The 19,296-nt window shown below is 43.8% G+C and overlaps 1 protein-coding gene and 1 long non-coding RNA gene across 2 annotated transcripts in view; one reads left to right on the top strand and one right to left on the bottom strand.

Annotated features, from left to right (window-relative positions):
- LOC309545471 overlaps positions 1 to 7,685 on the bottom strand; it is a 960,129-nt gene extending 952,444 nt beyond the window's left edge. Inside the window, exon 1 of the long non-coding RNA XR_014224895.1 lies at positions 7,604 to 7,685. This is a non-coding gene — a long non-coding RNA (uncharacterized lncRNA). The remainder of the gene's footprint in view (positions 1 to 7,603) is intronic.
- The window catches only part of SAMSN1 (SAM domain, SH3 domain and nuclear localization signals 1), a 178,049-nt gene extending 159,666 nt beyond the window's left edge, over positions 1 to 18,383 (top strand). The window contains exons 14-17 of the mRNA XM_082244679.1: positions 3,168 to 3,319; positions 3,408 to 3,614; positions 8,675 to 8,825; positions 17,633 to 18,383. Coding sequence (XP_082100805.1) covers positions 3,168 to 3,319; positions 3,408 to 3,614; positions 8,675 to 8,825; positions 17,633 to 17,829 — 707 coding nt within the window. The 3' untranslated portion in view covers positions 17,830 to 18,383. The remainder of the gene's footprint in view (positions 1 to 3,167; positions 3,320 to 3,407; positions 3,615 to 8,674; positions 8,826 to 17,632) is intronic.
- The last annotated feature ends 913 nt before the right edge of the window (positions 18,384 to 19,296 follow it).

The following is a 19,296-nucleotide window of genomic DNA, read 5'->3' as shown; positions in this document are numbered from 1 at the left end:
CCATCCCAACCTGCCTCTGTACCAGGCCATCCCAACCTGCCTCTGTACCAGACCATCCCAACCTGCCTCTGTACCAGACCATCCCAACCTGCCTCTGTACCAGACCATCCCAACCTGCCTCTGTACCAGACCATCTCAACCTGCCTCTGTACCAGACCATCCCAACCTGCCTCTGTACCAAACCATCTCAACCTGCCTCTGTACCAGGCCATCCTAACCTGCCTCTGTACCAGGCCATCCCAACCTGCCTCTGTACCAGGCCATCCCAACCTGCCTCTGTACCAAACCATCTCAACCTGCCTCTGTACCAGACCATCCCAACCTGCCTCTGTACCAAACCATCCCAACCTGCCTCTGTACCAGGCCATCCCAACCTGCCTCTGTACCAGACCATCCCAACCTGCCTCTGTACCAGACCATCTCAACCTGCCTCTGTACCAGACCATCCCAACTTGCCTCTGTACCAGGCCATCCCAACCTGCCTCTGTCTGTACCAGACCATCTCAACCTACCTCTGTACCAGGCCATCCCAACCTGCCTCTGTACCAGGCCATCCCAACCTGCCTCTGTACCAGCCCAGGCCATCCCAACCTGCCTCTGTACCAGGCCATCCCAACCTGCCTCTGTACCAGACCATCCCAACCTGCCTCTGTGCCAGGCCATCCCAACCTGCCTCTGTGCCAGGCCATCGCAACCTGCCTCTGTGCCAGGCTATCGCAACCTGCCTCTGTGCCAGGCCATCCCAACCTGCCTCTGTACCAGACCATCCCAATCTGCCTCTGTACCAGGCCATCGCAACCTGCCTCTGTACCAGACCATCTCAACCTGCCTCTGTACCAGACCATCCCAACCTGCCTCTGTACCAGACCATCTCAACCTGCCTCTGTACCAGGCCATCCCAACCTGCCTCTGTACCAGACCATCCCAACCTGCCTCTGTACCAGGCCATCTCGACTTGAGTCTGTACCAGGCCATCCCAACCTGCCTTTGTACCAGACCATCCCAATCTGCCTCTGTCTGTACCAGACCATTCCAAACTGCCTCTGTACCAGACCATCCCAACCTGCCTCTGTGCCAGACCATCTCAACCTGCCTCTGTACCAGACCATCCCAACCTGCCTCTGTACCAGACCATCTCAACCTGCCTCTGTACCAGACCATCCCAACTTGCCTCTGTACCAGGCCATCCCAACCTGCCTCTGTCTGTACCAGACCATCTCAATCTACCTCTGTACCAGGTCATCCCAACCTGCCTCTGTACCAGGCCATCCCAACCTGCCTCTGTACCAGCCCAGGCCATCCCAACCTGCCTCTGTACCAGGCCATCCCAACCTGCCTCTGTACCAGACCATCCCAACCTGCCTCTGTGCCAGGCCATCGCAACCTGCCTCTGTGCCAGGCAATCGCAACCTGCCTCTGTGCCAGGCCATCGCAACCTGCCTCTGTGCCAGGCCATCGCAACCTGCCTCTGTGCCAGGCCATCCCAACCTGCCTCTGTACCAGACCATCCCAATCTGCCTCTGTACCAGACCATCTCAACCTGCCTCTGTACCAGACCATCTCAACCTGCCTCTGTACCAGACATCCCAACCTGCCTCTGTACCAGACCATCTCAACCTGCCTCTGTACCAGGCCATCCCAACCTGCCTCTGTACCAGACCATCCCAACCTGCCTCTGTCTGTACCAGACCATTTCAAACTGCCTCTGTACCAGACCATCCCAACCTGCCTCTGTGCCAGACCATCTCAACCTGCCTCTGTACCAGACATCCCAACCTGCCTCTGTACCAGGCCATCCCAACCTGCCTCTGTACCAGCCCAGGCCATCCCAACCTGCCTCTGTACCAGGCCATCCCAACCTGCCTCTGTACCAGACCATCCCAACCTGCCTCTGTGCCAGGCCATCGCAACCTGCCTCTGTGCCAGGCCATCGCAACCTGCCTCTGTGCCAGGCCATCGCAACCTGCCTCTGTGCCAGGCCATCCCAACCTGCCCCTGTACCAGACCATCCCAATCTGCCTCTGTACCAGACCATCTCAACCTGCCTCTGTACCAGACCATCCCAACCTGCCTCTGTACCAGACCATCTCAACCTGCCTCTGTACCAGACCATCTCAACCTGCCTCTGTACCAGACATCCCAACCTGCCTCTGTACCAGACCATCTCAACCTGCCTCTGTACCAGGCCATCCCAACCTGCCTCTGTACCAGACCATCTCAACCTGCCTCTGTACCAGGCCATCCCAACCTGCCTCTGTACCAGACCATCCCAACCTGCCTCTGTACCAGGCCATCTCGACTTGAGTCTGTACCAGGCCATCCCAACCTGCCTCTGTACCAGACCATCCCAATCTGCCTCTGTCTGTACCAGACCATTCCAAACTGCCTCTGTACCAGACCATCCCAACCTGCCTCTGTGCCAGACCATCTCAACCTGCCTCTGTACCAGACATCGCAACCTGCCTCTGTACCAGACCATCCCAACTTGCCTCCGTACTAGGCCATCCCAACCTGCCTCTGTACCAGACCATCCCAACCTGCCTCTGTACCAGACCATCTCAACCTGCCTCTGTACCAGACCATCCCAACCTGCCTCTGTACCAGGCCATCCCAACCTGCCTCTGTACCAGACCATCCCAACCTGCCTCTGTACCAAACCATCTCAACTTGCCTCTGTACCAGACCATCGCAACCTGCCTCTGTACCAGGCCATGCCAGCCTGCAAAACGTCCTCATTGTAGTAGCCTGTGATACATAGAGAAAGCACCAGTCTCTTCTGGACACGCCTTAGAGATTTTCTGTCTGTATACTGAACACAGGGTGTCACTTCTGCATCTGTACCATTCAGAGAATGTCTTATATTTTTTTCAATGAATACAAGAGATTCTGTGTGTGGATGAGGCAGAGATTGTGACATTATCCGGGTCCTTGGTAGGTGTTCAGTATACAGAAGGCAAGTCTTTCCAGCAGTACCCAGAATTGACCAGCATTGATTGTACATAGCACAATATACTACAATGAATTTCTGAATCCCCAGCAACCCTCTAAAAGGGAGATATGAAGTAGATGTAATCAAGTGGGACAAATGAACAATGAACGTTTGAAAAAAAAAAAAAATGTAATATAAAATAATTCATTTCTAAAAAAACACAAATGCTTATTTACAGGTGGTGTAACAAGTTGCTCTGATGGGACTAGCAACAGAGACAGTTTCAGACTTGATGATGATGTTCCTTACACCGGACCATTTTGTGGTCGAGCAAGGGTTCATACTGACTTTACCCCCAGTCCGTATGACACCGATTCCCTAAAAATCAAGGTAACGTACGGTGCTAGTTTTCTTATAAACACATACACCCAGTTCATTCATGATTTCATAATGACCATTTTCTACATGTGTTTTCCAGAAAGGAGACATTATAGACATTATATACAAAACCCCCATGGGCATTTGGACCGGCATGTTGCATAACAAAATTGGGAATTTCAAGTTCATATATGTTGACATCATTTCTGAAGAGGAAACACCTGTCCCAAGGAAGATAGTGAGAAGGAAAAGTAAGCGGCCAAGGCCCAAAACATTACAGGAACTTCTGGAAAGGTTCAATCTTCAGGTGAGTAATATCACAGAATCACTATAACACAATATAATACCACAATAAAAGAAAAGTTCTCTTTGGAGATTTTTTAAATTCATCACTCGTCTTACACCTCACGCCTAGCCTAACCCTCACCTTATCTACTTCAGCCACGGAAGGTTTTACCCCCTAATGACCAGACCATTTTTTTGCGATTCGGCACTGCGTTACTTTAACGTAAAATTGCACAGTCGCGCGATGGTGTAGCCAAATACAATTGATTTACCTTTTTTCCCCACAAATAGAGCTTTCTTTTGGTGGTATTTGATCACCTCTGCGATTTTTAGATTTTACGCTATAATCAGAAGAAGAGCAACAATTGTGAAAAAAACACAATATTTTTACTTTCTGCTATAAAACATTCCCAATAACCAAATTTTAAAAATTACATTTTTTTATCAGTTTAGGCCAATTTGTATTCTGCTACATATTTTTGGTAAAAAAAAAAAATCCCAAAAAGCGTATTTTAATTGGTTTTCGCAAAAGTTATAGCGTTCACAAACTACGGGATAGATTTTTGGATTTTAAATGTATTTTTTTGTTTTATTAGTAATGGCAGCGATCTGCGATTTTTAGCAGGACTGCGACATTGCGGCGGACAGATCGAACCCCTTACTGACATTTTTGACACTTTTTGGGGACCAGTGACATTAATACAGTAATCAGTGCTAAATAGTATGCACTGTTACTGTATAAATGGCACTGGCAGGGAAGGGGTTAACACTGGGGGGTGATCAAAGGGTTAATGTGTGCCTAAATATGCTTGCTCACTGTGTAGGGGGATAATTCTGTGACAGGCACAGAGAGATCAGTGTTTCAGCTTGGCTGAAACTTCTGATCTCTCCCTGCCTGTCTGACAGAAGACTCGCCTGCTTTGTTTACATAAGCAGGTGGGTCTTCTGTCAGTTCATCTGCTGATCACGAGAGGCAGTGGCAATCGCCGCCGCTCTTCCCGAAGGCCCGCCTCCCGCTGTGTCTAAACACAGCGGCAGCACGGCAGCGCGGCTCCGGCGGCGCGCAAGCGCCACCGAGACCTTGTACACAAAATCACGTAGTACTACGTGGTTTTGCGCAGCCGAGCCGCCCTGCCGCAGTAATACTACGGTCGGCAAGAGTTTAAAGCTCAACTCAGGGATAAGCAAATATTATCTAAATACAGGAGACATGTACACACATAAAATACATGTAGAAATCTGTATGAAAGGGCAAAATAACTAATCTTTCTCTGCTACAGGCAAGTAACACAGGTCTTGTCCCTCCCCAGCAGTAACTGTACAGTGAAAGGTGAAGTAGTAGATCGATGAGCTCATCTCTCTCTCACTGTGCTCTCTCCTCCTATCAGCATGTGCCTTGCAATGCCACAAGACTGATCAGCTCTTTGTGCGACTTCTCCTTCCCCCTACCCTAGCACTGCTGTATAGGAAGAGTTTGATATCAGGTAACGCAAAGTCTCTATACTTACCTGTTCAAGGTCCTGCGCTGACTTCTTCTTCTGAGTGCCCTTTGATTGGCAGACTGGAGATGATGTCACTTATGTTTATGCACAGAAAGCCATCATCCTGGAACTCTGAGACTGGCCCGGCACTGTAAGCGGAAATGCGCATCCAAAAATTGAACTAACACTGTATGCCCTATCAACCTCCCTGGGCCCTACTGTACTTAATAGTATTAGCCTTGGCAGTGAGGCTAGCTACAGTGCTTGCTGAATGTACCCCTAGTGATATGAAATAATAGTGGTTCAAATAGTAATCAAGTTCTTGTACATAACCAGTATAGATGCAAGAAGTACCTGATTGCATCAATGACTGATCATAGATAAAAATAGTTGTACAAATAAATCAATAAACATTAGTGAAAATTAAAATTGCACGTGGCACAAAAAAAACAATGTATGATATAATTCAAGTCCAAATAGGTGACTGTTGTGACCAGACAGTTCAAACAATAAAAGTCTTCGTGCAAATGTGCTTATCCAGTAGATTCAAAGTGCAGGTGCTCAAAAGCGGGTATCCATTATTTCTTGTGACATTGATTTTTTCACCGTGGTGTGGGTAAATTAAATGACTTACCAGATCCAATGGGTCCTATATGCCTTATGGCCCTACTGTACTTACCTCCATGGTGGCTGAGCTGTCAGTACCCACACAGCCGGTGCAACTATCCAGGGATTTGAAATCTCCGCTCTTCTGATTCTTCTCTGTGCAGTGCTTCTGGGGATGGATCAAACGGATGCTCTGTGCTGGTGCTGACCAATCAGAAGTGCTCTGATCTGACCCAGGAAGCACTGCACAGAGACAATAAAGAAGAGCAGGAATTTCATAGTTCTCAGTGGAGCACAAGCACGGTGGCATCACCACACTTGAAGTTCAGTTGATACTTCCTTCTAACTGAACCTCTGAACCAGTTCCGGAGTCGCAGTCATCACGCAATCTGAAACCTGGAAGTGGCCTGTTTGACTCCTGGGACTGGTTGTTTTTACAAGCGTTTATCTGTTACTCTGTAAGTAGTTTGCAACCATACGGTTTTATACTATGTGGCTCTCTTGGCTTTCTTTTCACGTTGTTACTGGTTATCTTCATTTGCTGATGGGGTACTCATGAGGACATGGTGGTGACCCAGAGTATGTCTATATATCTTAGCAGGGACCATTAAAATGAACATGCCTTTTTTGACTCTTTCTGTGGTTAAAGAGGCCATCAACTCTGGTAAAAGTTTCCATTGCACACAAAGGTGGTGGTGCCCTCTAAGAAGTTGTGGTGTCCACAATATCAACTGATTGCGTACATCAAGATTTTCCTCACTGAAGACTTCTCTCTTGCAACGATTTATATCATAGCAATTTCTCTTAGGGCCTGCTAATTTTTTCTTGGGACTATTTGTTTTTTATTTAATTTAGGCTGGGTTCACACGTATGCGAATTGGATGCAGGTTTTCAATCGGCATGATAGCAGAGTGTGACTGGCTCTCAATGGAGCCGGTTCATACACCTCCGGGGTGGCCGCGGTCCGCATTTGCATAAGATTGTGTGCGTCTTTGGCTCCAAATTTGGTGCGAATTCAGGCAGAAATTCGGAACTGAGTCGGTGAACAGGGACGCACCGGACTCCCTGCTGTGAGCCACGGTCACAGCATATGTGAACCCAGCCTGAGTGTGCATTTACACTGGATTTATTTTATATGCATTGCCATTTATAGTATTTATTGCAGGTTTTTATTTTTCTATAGTGTGGCATCTTAGGCTTATATTTTATCTGTACAGAATTTATATCAATTGTTGGGCTAACTGCTTTTATGGCTTTCAGTGTAATTTCACCTTTATATCTATTAGTATATAATAAATGCACATTTTTGCTTTGTGTAATATGGATGCATTTTTTATTTTTTTTGCAAAAGGTGGCCTTTAAGTTCAAATTGCCAAATATAGAAATCTGTCAGAATAAGGACCTTCTTTAACTAAAGTAGAACCTTACTGAGCTATCCAAATCAACCAGCCAGACTCATTTTCTATATTATTGGCATTAACCACTTAAGCCCTGGAAGATTTTACCCCCTTCCTGACCAGGGCCTATTTTGCGATTCGGCACTGCGTGACTTTAACGGACAATTGCGCGGTCGTGCGACGCTGTACCTAAACGAATTTGACGTCCTTTTTTTCCCACAAACAGAGATTTCTTTTGGTGGTATTTGATCACCTGTGTGATTTTTTGACCATGCGCTATAAACAAAAAAAGAGCGTCAATTTTGCAAAAATAACAATATTTTTCACATTTTTTTATATGAAATTCCCCCCCAAAAAAATGTAAAAATCAAAATTTATTACCATTTTCGGCCAATTTGTTTTATGCTACATATGTTTGGTAAAAAAAAATCGCAAAAAGCGTATTTTGATTGGTTTGCGCAAAAGCTATCGCGTTTACTAACAAAAGAGAAAGATTTTTGTCATTTTTGGTGTTTTTTTTTTTTAACGAGTAATGGCGGCGATCTGCGATTTTTTTTGCGGGACTGCGACATTGCGGCGGACAGATCGGACCCTTGACTGACATTTTTGACACTTTTGGGGTTACCAGTGACATTACTGCAGTAATCAGTGCTATACATATGCACTGTTACTGCAAAAATGACACTGGCAGGGAGGGGGTTAACTGTATTGGAGAGGGAGGGGTTAAGTGTGTCCTAGGGGCGTGTTTCTAACTGTGATTGGACATGGCTACTAGTGTAAAAACAGAGACCAACGGTCCTACATAGTAGAACCGTCTGATCTCCATTTTTACACAAGGGGAGAATGACAGGCGGTTTGTTTACATTAGCCGCCTGCCTTTCTCCCTTCCCGGCGAACGATCGCAAATGACCGGCGGACATCGGGTCCGCCGGTCACACGCACTGACTTGTTAGGGAACGAGCCGGGGCGGGCGCGCGCCTCAGCGGGCGTGCGCTCGCCCGCTATTGGCTCACAAGCCAGTGACAGGCTAGTGACGTACCGGTACATCACTTTGCCTGGCCGGGGCTGACCGCCGCAGTATATGTACTTGCGGCGGTCGGCAAGTGGTTAAAGTGCTAAATACCTTTTCTCATCGGCACTATATAGCAGACTTATGACTTCTATGAGTGTCTGGTTAAAGCTTGTAGAAAGAGTTTTCATTCAACTCTGACTGTCCTTTGAGGCTGCATGACTCCTGACTCTGTCTGGACAGTATTGATTGGCCCTGTGCTGATCACACGCACCCTTACAAAAAATAACTCTAGCAATACATACCAAACTGAGCATGTGCAGAGTGCCTCCAAGGCTACTATCAGGAGATGGATTGGGGACAGTGGAAAAAGGGGGGGGGGATCGGAGAAGACAGGATCAAACAGCCTTTTTACAGAATGTGCAGGATTAACCCCTAAGGTTTCACAGTAAGTATAACAAGCCTGCTTTACTGCATATACACACTGATTTTACTGTTGTGGGTTTAGTAACACTTAAAGAGCATGAAAGCTCTCTGCAAATAATTGTCTTGAACTTATGAACGTTTGTGTTGTTGCCCTGTTTTCCAGGAATATATGTCCAGCCTGCTTCTTAATGGATATGAGACACTAGTTGATCTGAAGGACATAAAGGAGAGCCATCTCTGTGAGCTGAATATCACCAACCCTGAAGAAAGGATGAGGTTTCTGGTGGCCATAGACAACCTACAGGATCCCGACTGTAAGTGTTTCTTCCTACCCTGTCATTATATTACATATGTTTGCTTAAAAAATTTGGTTGCTGATTACAGCAGTATAAATTATGACACCAGCTATATTCAGGCACACAATCAGGTTAGGTTGGGCCAAGGTTACTACTTTGTAGTAAAGCCAAATCGGACAATTACACCTACATGAAGGCTTCTGACAACCTTCTTTATAAATAGACGATCACATGAGCTTGTAAAGGACACAATGACAATATCATCACATGCATGGAGCTTATTATACACTCCTAAGTCATTCATTGGGAACATTTTCCTTCTTTTGCTATGGTGTGTGTATGTGTGTGGCTACTTAGAGTAAACCTAAGTAAATCTAATATTATTGTAATTTCAAAAGTGTTTTTTAATATCTTGAAATATGCATCTTTTCTTAAAGAATATTTGGTGATCCAACCATCAAGGTCCTAGTTCAGGCACTTCTTGTTATTGGGGGGGCAGGGCAGGCACTTCTTGTTATTGGGGGGGGGGGGTAACAACAGCTGTACTTCACTTTGGTAGAGACTACAAACATCCCAACATGCATTGCGCAGGCATAATCCGCTGTTGTCACTATTAGGAAGCCAATCCAGAGCAAAGGTGTGCAGCCAATGCTGGAGAGGGTGGATGTAGACAGGAGGTGACTGAAAGAGGCTGTAGGAGACCAGCACCACTGAAATGCACTATTGAATGAAAAAAGTAAAAATTATATTTTATATATAAAAACAAATAATAATAATAGTTTAAAATAGCAAATAAAAAAATCATTATCCGTTAGGATTTCAATATAAATGGTCTTCAGGAACTTAGAGCAGATAAAAATTAAATATTTTAAACATTAAATAGATGAATATAAACTATTGTATAATAAAAAAATACTTTTTTCGCTTGCATTTTTTTAGCAGTCATTTTCCCACTTGCAGAGTGCTGTCATGGCTGGGGTGAGAAGTGGGAGATTTCTTTACCAGTGTTTTACTTCCACTGACATTACTCACTCATCCTAGAACTTCTTTGTATTAAACATGCTTGCATGCATACCGTGCGCCAATAACAGGACCACACATGGTAGAGTTACAACCATTGCATTGTAAAGTAGTTGGTGTGTATTGTCACCCTGAAAAAGGAAGTACCAAGGTAAAGGGTAAATGCCAAACAGCTATAATGATTACAGGCTGAATGGGAAGCATTCGGGTGTAAAATATTATAGTGGGACTTCAGCCAAAATCTTTTAGAGTGATCACATTGGGTAGTCTATATCCTTTACCCACCCACAAAAAAAAAAAAAAAAAACCCTTTTTGATGTGTCCCTCCATTCATGTCCCTATGCTTTATTTTGGTAAGAAATCTCTTTAAAAAAACACCCCCTAGCATTTCTGTCCATGGCCATCTTGAGTAATGGGCCATACACACTATACAATTTTCTGAAGTCTTTTTCCTTTAGACTTACCAAAACCATATAATATGAGGTCAAACCTAAACACTTTCAATTTGTATGCAATCAGGCAGGCCCTTGCACTACATAGAAAAGTTAAATCTGAAGGAAATCTAACCACAAAAGTTGGATAGTGTGTATCCAGCTTAAGGCTCCTTTCACACGGGCTTTCCAATCAGGTCCGCCTGTCAGTTTTTCAGGGAGACCTGATCGGATGCTCCATGCAGCCCTATGGAGCAGTGGATGTCAGCGGTGCATGTCCTGTGACACCCGATGCTATCCAATCCGATCTGACAGGCAGTCCGTTTTCACCTGATCTCCCATAGTGGAGAGCGGGGATCTGACAGATCCGTCTCAGCACAGACAGCAGAGATGGACCTGTCATCCGCTTGCTCAGCGGGCAACCCCACTGAGCAAAACCGAGTCTGCCGGGCGGAAAGCCCGTATGAAAGAACCCTAAGGGCAAATGATTCATGAAACTTCCTGCCCTTAGCTCAACTATGCATGCTCAGCTGAGAAAACCCCTCCTTCTCTTCTCCCCTCCTGTGGCATATATGACCTCTTTTGCCTAGGCCAGAAACCAGGAAATAACTAAAGAAATGTAAAAAAAAAAACGTTTAAAACAAGTAAATATGATATACTTTCCTATTTGTTTATTATTGCTAGCAGTATGAGGATTAAAAATAATCAATATTGATTGAGATAGTAAAGTTCCACTTTAAAGTGATATTAAAATATTGTTGTTTTTTAAAAAAACTAACAATCATGTTATACTTACCTCCTCGGTGCAGTTGGTTTTGAACAGAGCAGCCCGGATCCTCCTTTTCTTGGGTCCCTCACCGGCAAACAGCTTGCTCTGGGGGCACCCAAGCAGGCGCGCTCCCAACCCGCGGCTCTGTGTGTCCATTTACACACAGAGCTGTGATTCAGCCTCGCCACCTTCATCTTCTGATTGTCTCACTGGCTGTGATTGACCGCAGCAGGAGCCAATGGCTCCTGCTACTGCCGAAAGTCAATCAGGAGTTTCAGTACCTGAAGAGACAAGGCTCTCGTCAACATTGCTTCATCGAGAGGAGGCTCAGGATAGTAATAGGGGGGTCTGGAGGGCTCCTGCACACAGAAGGTTTTTTACCTTCACGCCTTGTGCCTTTACAACCCCTTTAAATACATGGAAATTCCTTTTGTCAAATGCTCTCTAAAGAGCATCTGAGCGCAGATCAATCTTCAGAGTGCAAAGATAGTGTGAACAAGTCCTTTAGGTAACAATTTCAGCACAAACAGTAGTGTTGCTGGTATGGTAAATGCCTATTTTTCTGTTTTTTTTTTTTTTTACTTTTATTCAAAGGAGAGCAATCTGTAGAGGTCTTGTAATGATCCCATTTTGCGTCTCATCCACTTAACTATAATAAAATAAGCAGTCTAAATAGTCAGAGTTCAGACATAAAATGTTTAGTTATGCATTTAATAAAGAATGCAACAATCATACATATCCAGCTCTTCTTAGTCTTTCACAGCAATATATGGAAAATAAACTGGCACTTGACTTTGAAAATATAAACTGGATTCGTATTTTATAGGTCAATACTGCCTAGGAGACTCAGGTAATCCGGTAGAAGTGGGTGTAAGGACAGGCAGCTACTATTTTACGTTTCCATGTCCTCTTACAATAGTCATTTATTGGTTTAAGGTTTAAATAGGTTGCTCACTTTCATAGACAGAAAATAAATAAATACTTATTTAGCTGATTTCCAAGTGCAGTGCGTTCTCTAGACTGTGTCACAGTAACAGATGTAGAATAGGACTTCCACTTACTAATGCTGTTTTTTTCTTTCCTTTAAAGCCAAACTCCAAGCAAATAAAATACACAGTTAAAATACATATACAGGAGATGTTTTACCTCGTAAAGGATTTGTATTTTTGCCTATGCGGTTTTGATATATATACCTGTCAGATTTCACAGCCTGTCTGGTGACCTGATTTTTATCTCCAGCAGTTAAGCAAAAAAGATAGGTCACCTCAGTCTGTGATTAGAAAGGGAAGGAACAGAGGCAGTTCAGCCCTCTGCTCATTCTGATTTTTCCCCAGCAGCAAGTTTCTTGTCAGCCTTGCATGCATGCAGGACACCGAGTTCTGCTGTACAGAGCAGTGGTCTTCAAACTGCGGCTCAGGGGCTGGATGCGGCCTCTTGCTTGCCTTTATATGGCACATTGGGCCCTATTTCATCCACTAACATGAATAATGGGGCAATTTTCCTTCTTCTTACACCAACAAAGGGGCATATTTCCCCCCACTGACACTGATGGGGCACCATTACTCCCAGTGACACCAAAGTTGCGTCACAATTCCTTCTACTGACACAAAGAAGGGGCACTATTCCTCTCAATGACATCGACAATCCGATACAACTCCTTCGGAAGCGCTGACAACAATGATGGGACACTTTTTCTCCCAATTACACCGTCGATGGGACACTATTCCTCCCAGTGACATCAACAATGGGAGACTATTTCTCCCAACAATGGGGTACAATTCTTTCCATTGACAATGATGGGACACAATTCTTCCCAATTACACTATTTTTGAGATACTATTCCCAATGGCACCAAGAATGGGGCACTATTCATACCAATAACACCAAGGATTAGGGAACTATTCCTACCAATAATGGGGCACTATTCCTACCAATGACACCAATAAAGGGGCACAAATCCTTCCACTGACACTAACAATGGGGCACGATTTCTCCCACTGACACTAATGATGGGGCACTATTCCTACCACTAACACCAACAATGAGGTACTATTCCTCCCAATGACACCAACGATAGGGCACTTTTCCTCCCACTGACACCAATGATGAGACATAGGAGGAGATTTACTAAAACTGGTGCACACAGAATCTGGTGCAGTTGTGTACTGTACCCAATCTGCTTCTAACTTCAGTTTGTTCAATTAAGCTTTGACAAAATGTGGAAGTTGATTGGTTACTATGCACTGCTTCAGCAAATTCTGTGTGCACTAGTTTTAGTAAATCCCCTATTGTATTCTTACACCAACACCAGGGAATTTTCTTGTCTTTCATTTAGAAAGTATGGAGACCACTAGTATAGGTGATTACAAGAAACTAATACAAAATTAAAACCAGCTACTTACACTAGTTGCATCTGAAAATGCATATCGTTATTGTTTAATGAATATATAACTGCTTTAATTGGTGTTTTTTTTTTTTTTTTTTAATTTGCTTGGATTTGAAGTTTACAGTAGGAGATTTGTAAAAAAAACTCAAAAGTAATTATTTTCTTCCCTCCATAAGCACAATGTGAAGACCTGACACTGGAATTCTCCTATTGATCTCTTTCCTTACTGTTTGTACTGTCTTTGCCTGTGGCTGTGTTGAAAGATTAACCTTTAAATCTAGAGGGTCCTGCAGATCTCTAAAACTAATCAGGGTAAGGAAAGAGTGGGGAAAGTTCAGTACAACTGTTCTTCATACAGGCTCCATGGAGGTTTTGCCACCCAAAACTTCTTTTATAGAAGTGAAATGTGTAAAAAATCCCGCGCAACTGGATGTAACTGAAAAGATTGGCTGCAGCCTACCCCAAAAAATATAGTGTAAAAGCTATATTCAAATATTATAGGGAAGTAGGGTAAATTGGCGCTGCCAAGAAATCATAAATCAATCAGTAGGTATGGTGTGTTGCTGTTAAGACCAAATAAATATAGGCAATTGCACTAGACCAATAAATAAGTAATAAGTATAGAAACACACAATAATATAAATGGCAATAATATAAAATATAAGTGATATTGTGCAGCTCAAAGTGACTGGTTCTATTACATAAAGAATGGAATAAAAATGCAGGTGAAAATAGTGCTACCCTATAAATAATTGATAAAACTATAAAAGTCCCAGTGAATGAAGAAAATATATATACAATTAATAGAGGTGTATAAGGTGACTTTTAAACGTTGTAGCAAAGTGATCTAAAAACAGATATTAAATATCAATAAATTAGGTGATTATTAGTGAATCGAAAAATAAATATGTGTATAATTAAATTGATATAAGTGATCCGGTAAAGAAGTCCATATAAAACAATTAGTTTCCAGCAAAGTCCATAAGTGATGTTCTTATAAAAATAGGATAAAATATATAGGTGAACAATTTCCTTTTTAGAGACAAGAAATAGGTCCCAGAAGTGGTTCCAAAACGTGGGTGATGGGTGAGGAAATCAGTGCTGGCAGCGCCAATTTACCCTACTTCCCTATAATATTCTTTTATAGAAGGTCTGTAAAGTCTCGTTTACAGTTGTGGCTAAGGCAGTTGAGTTGCAATTTTCCTGCTCCCCGACTGACCACCTTAACCTTACATGCCAGTCGCAAAGGATGGTACACATGCCCCAACAAAAAATTTACCCCTTGTCCCATTCAAAGGGCAGTACTGCCACCAAATGTGATCCATTTACGTGAAAAGAGCCGTGCTGCAATCGCCCTGAAACCCCATGCAATGTTGCAGGCTTTCCAGGACCAAAACAGGCATCCAGTAGATGGCATAGCACCACCCAGCCCCCTGTCAACAGCCCTCTGAAAAGCAATCTTTGGTGGGTGGCAATCACAGCCGCAAATGTACAGGAGCCATAAATGTTCTTATTTATCCAGGTTATGGTATATCTAGCAGTAGTTAGACATATTTAACTGCACTTGTTTTGTTCAAAGCTTGTCCAAACCGCTGCAGTTCTAATAAACTAAAGCAATAACTTGGTAAACTATAAATGTCTTCTCTTCACCATTACAGAACAAGTCCAGGTAAACATGTCTAATCACCACTACCTCTTTTATAGAAAATCTTTCATTATCTATTTTTATTCCGTATCTTTCTATGCACAGAGGAGTGGGTCTAAGCCTTGCTACTTTTACTACAGCTTTATAAACTTCCCCAGGGCTCCTTTTTTAGCCCCAGTTCACACTGGCACTACTTGTCATGCAACTTGAGAGTTCAAAGTCACATGACAAGTCATGCCCCATTAACGGCAGTGAAACAGTTCTAATCAGTGCGACTCAAGTCACTCCCACTTTGAAAAAGGTTCCTGCACTACTTTGGTGCCACTTCAACACGACTTGCATTGACTTCTGTTAAAGAAGTCATATGCAAGCCCCGAAAAAATTCATGCAGGGATGTCGGATTTAAAGTCCCTTGACTTTGAAGCTGCCACAGTGTGAACAAGGGCTTAGAGTGATCCTAGTCTCAAGCGAGTTAAAGCTTATCTAAAGTCTAGACCAGACTTTCTCAACTTTTTTAATACAGAGGAACCCTTGAAAAAAAAAAGTTAAATCTCAGGGAACCCCTGCTATAAGAATACATTTCTAGCTCACCAAACATTTGCATGGCCTGTAAATTGTAAATATATTTAAAATAAAAAATGTAACGTACCTAGCATATATATCCCCCAGAACACCACCCTGTTGCTTGTTTCAGTTCCAGTTATGAAATGGAACACATCATAAAGGCCAGAAAAGAAATGCCAACAGGGAAAATTGGCCCCTTTCACACAGGGGGGATCCGTTTGGATGGACTCTGCTAGCTCAGCGGGGATTGCTCAGTTTATCCCGGCTGAGCAGGCGGATGACAGGTCCATCTCCACTCACTGTGCAAATATGGACCTGTCAGAGTCCTGCTCTCCTCTATGGGGCGATCGGATGAAAACAGACAGCCACGTTTTCATCCGATCCGACCCGCTGGATGGATGGTGAACGTATCGCCATCTGTCTGTTATCAGCGGATCTTGTCGGATCAGCTGCCAGGCGGGTGTATGTTCGCTGACATCAGCCTCCCTATAGAGGAGAATGGGTGGGCCGATCAGGTCCACCTGAAAAACTGACAGATGGACCTGATTAGTCTGATTGTGTGAAAGAGGCCTTACACTGGAGGTCAGTTGAAAGAGCTCCATATATATTAGTAGTCGGTTTATTGGTCCTAAACATTGGTGGCCAATGGGAGAAAGAGCCCTTATGTTAATAGTCAGTGGAAGATGGACACTCTTACAAAATTGTCCCCTTACAGACAGCTAAAAAGGTGTAGCGCTGTCCCCTTAGGAGCTGCTGGATATTTGGGCCTCCCCTCACATGCACAGCCAGGCAACAGGTATTTTTCAGCACTTGCTCAGACTGCAAGAACTAGTCCGGGGTGTTTTGTTTTGTTTTAGTTTATTATGGAGATGAACTTGGATATGGAAGGGAAGGTATGGGATGATCAGAACTGTAACTTGAATGCAAACTGAGGACTTAAAGCTGTCTTCTGGTTGCTAATGATCACCATGCTGTCCTCCCCTAAGTAAATAGATCAGCTCAACTAATAAAATGTTACAAACACTGAATGCAGATGCTTTATTTATGTAGAAAATGCTGATGCACTTGGCTGTTCCTTAGATACCCAAGCAAGAGGTACAGGGGTAGCTGTACTAGTTTAAGTGTCTCTAAGCTGTCCCTAGGTGGTAAGAAAGCTGGGTATTGCACTTTGCTGCTTCTCCTCTATCAGGCTCTGGGGTATAGTGGCTGAAGCTGCTCACTCAGTCCCTTAGGTTATTATTTAAGCTCAAGTGACTGCTGCACAGACCTCCTGCTGAATAGATCCTGACCCTGGCTTCCAGGATGGCTTCAGCTAAGCCTAGCTGAGGCTAAAATGGTGTGAAGCTTCTACTGCTTCTGGTCTGTCTCTTTCTGACTCCTTTCTTCTGCCCAGGGCCAGAGCCCCCCAGCACAGGGGTTCCCCCTCAGGCAACTGGACCCTGGTCTCTGCTCCCACATGGCCAGGCTACAGAATATTTATGGTCCATCTCTCCACCTTCTGGGCTGTCCCCACCCAGGGACTGGAGGAGACTCCATAAATATTCAGGCCTAGTCTCTGCTTATCTGCTCTCTAAGTTCTAGAACCTTCCAGCAGTTCCAGAAGCCAGGGGAAGGTAACAGACCTTTGAGCTCTGCCAGCTAACTAAACACATTAACCCCTAGTTCCTCTGCCTACAGGGAAACCGAACTACATTTTCCTACACTGAAACACAGACGGTACTACAAAGGTAATTGGTATTAGTGGTTACTGGGAGTTAGTAATGCTTAATTTTTCAAGGAACCCCTAGCAAGCTCTGAATAAACCCTGGTCTAGACAATCAAAGACTGCTTTTCCAATATATGTTTTTGGGGTTTCTTTGGTAAAAATTATACTTTTGCTTTGACATGTCAGGCACAATGGACACTGTTTGTCTCCAGTATTCCTAGAGTACAGAGTCATATTAATATTCCCTTAGCCTTGTTTCTTTAGGAAATTGTGTCAGCAGATCATTGATTTGTCTGTTTTGACAGGTGGTCAAGAACCGGATAAAGAAGCAGCACCCCTGACACTCAGCCCTGACATTTCCAAAAACAAAAGTGAACTCGATTGTCCTCGAGATTCAGGATGCTACATCACATTGGATAATGCAGAGAACAGCAAAGAGGATACTGACTCAGAGAAATTATGTGAAGATGTACATAAAATTACCATTACAGAATCCCCCTAATTCAAGTGGCGAGTAGGATCACCCAAACTGCACCATGTCCTACACTAACCATTTAGTGTGTCAGAAACCTTCAAAGTGTACATTACCTGGAAAAGATCTTCATGTATTACAGTATTTATTAGCAATGTAGAAATATCTATGGACATTCCACAATTTATACAACTTTATCTTTGGTACTTCAGCAGAAGATCAAGACAATTGATCTGGTTGAACTTGATGGACCACTATCTTTATTCAACCTTACAACTATGTAACAATGCAACAATGAAGAGGCATTGACATTGGCAGTGCACATTTTTAGTTCATTTTGAAGAGCGTTTTTATTTTCATTTTTATATTGCGCTACTTTTTATGCCAACAGAAACAATTCTCAGTGTGAGCTTGTCGAGTTTGTCCCCTAATGTTGTCGTGTGCAATCATTGTAAATGACCCCATGAATTAGGTCTGTCTTGATCACTGCGGGATTCAAAAGCATGAAACCTCATTTAAATGTCATCTTGTGAGCACAATTCCAAGACTCACCTCTGCTCGGACACATTCTCTGATGAATCCTATTAGAGGACATTCCATGTTCCCTCCACTTGCTGCTTCAAGGCACTGCAAAATCTACATGTAAATAAAAAAAATGAGATCATATACTTAGAGTACTTTAGCATCTCTAGTAGGGATGTCACAGTCCTTACAGGGAAATTGCTGGGGAATGATGAGTACCCCAAATCCCGCAAGAAGTCCAGTGCTTTCTCTCATGAGATTCAGGCTGCTCTGTATTCTTCAGGATCTTGATGTATGGAGCTTGGCATCGCTTACCTAGGCGCTACTGGTGGAAGATGGTGGTCAGGTAAGTACAGGGCCATTTTTACTGGTATGGAGACTCAGACCTCAGTACTGCACCCACCTTGCCCCCATGGGTGGCAGTCGCCCCAAATGGCCCCATGGATGTAGACTATAGATTAAACTGGATGGACTTGTGTCTTTTTTCAACGTCTATCTATGTATCTATGGATGGCATTGCCCTGGGTAAGTAAATAGTTACAATTTTTCTGTACAGATACATTTTTGCAGTACTAAAGGTCAACGATTTTTACAGGGTGCAGGGTTAGGACCTTGCACTTTGCATTTTTAAAACAACTAAGCCAGGAATAGGGGTTGGAATACTAGTTGTGTTCCCTTGTAGAGTTTGCCTCCCTGTAGTGTCTCACTGCTATCATAGTACACAAGAGAGCTAAATAGCTATTAGGTGAAGAGCTTGTCCTGTGTTGTTTTAAAGTAGAACTCTAGACAAAACTTTTCAGTTGTCTCAGTCCCAACGTCTGATGTGCAAATGCTTGTCCCTGGTAAGTGACTGAACAGGTAAAGGTTGCAAAGGGCCAATTTCAAGCATTCCTCACACTGGTATCATCATGTAGCAAACATGAGCAAAAGCGGAGCTTGCATGTCTAATCAGCAGATGTGGCTGCCTCCATGTGC

Source organism: Pelophylax lessonae (assembly GCF_965119305.1).
Source record: "Pelophylax lessonae genome assembly, chromosome: 2".
Lineage (NCBI taxonomy): Eukaryota > Metazoa > Chordata > Amphibia > Anura > Ranidae > Pelophylax > Pelophylax lessonae.
The sequence above is the reverse complement of the archived record's forward strand: the minus strand, read 5'-3'. Positions and strand labels throughout refer to the sequence as shown.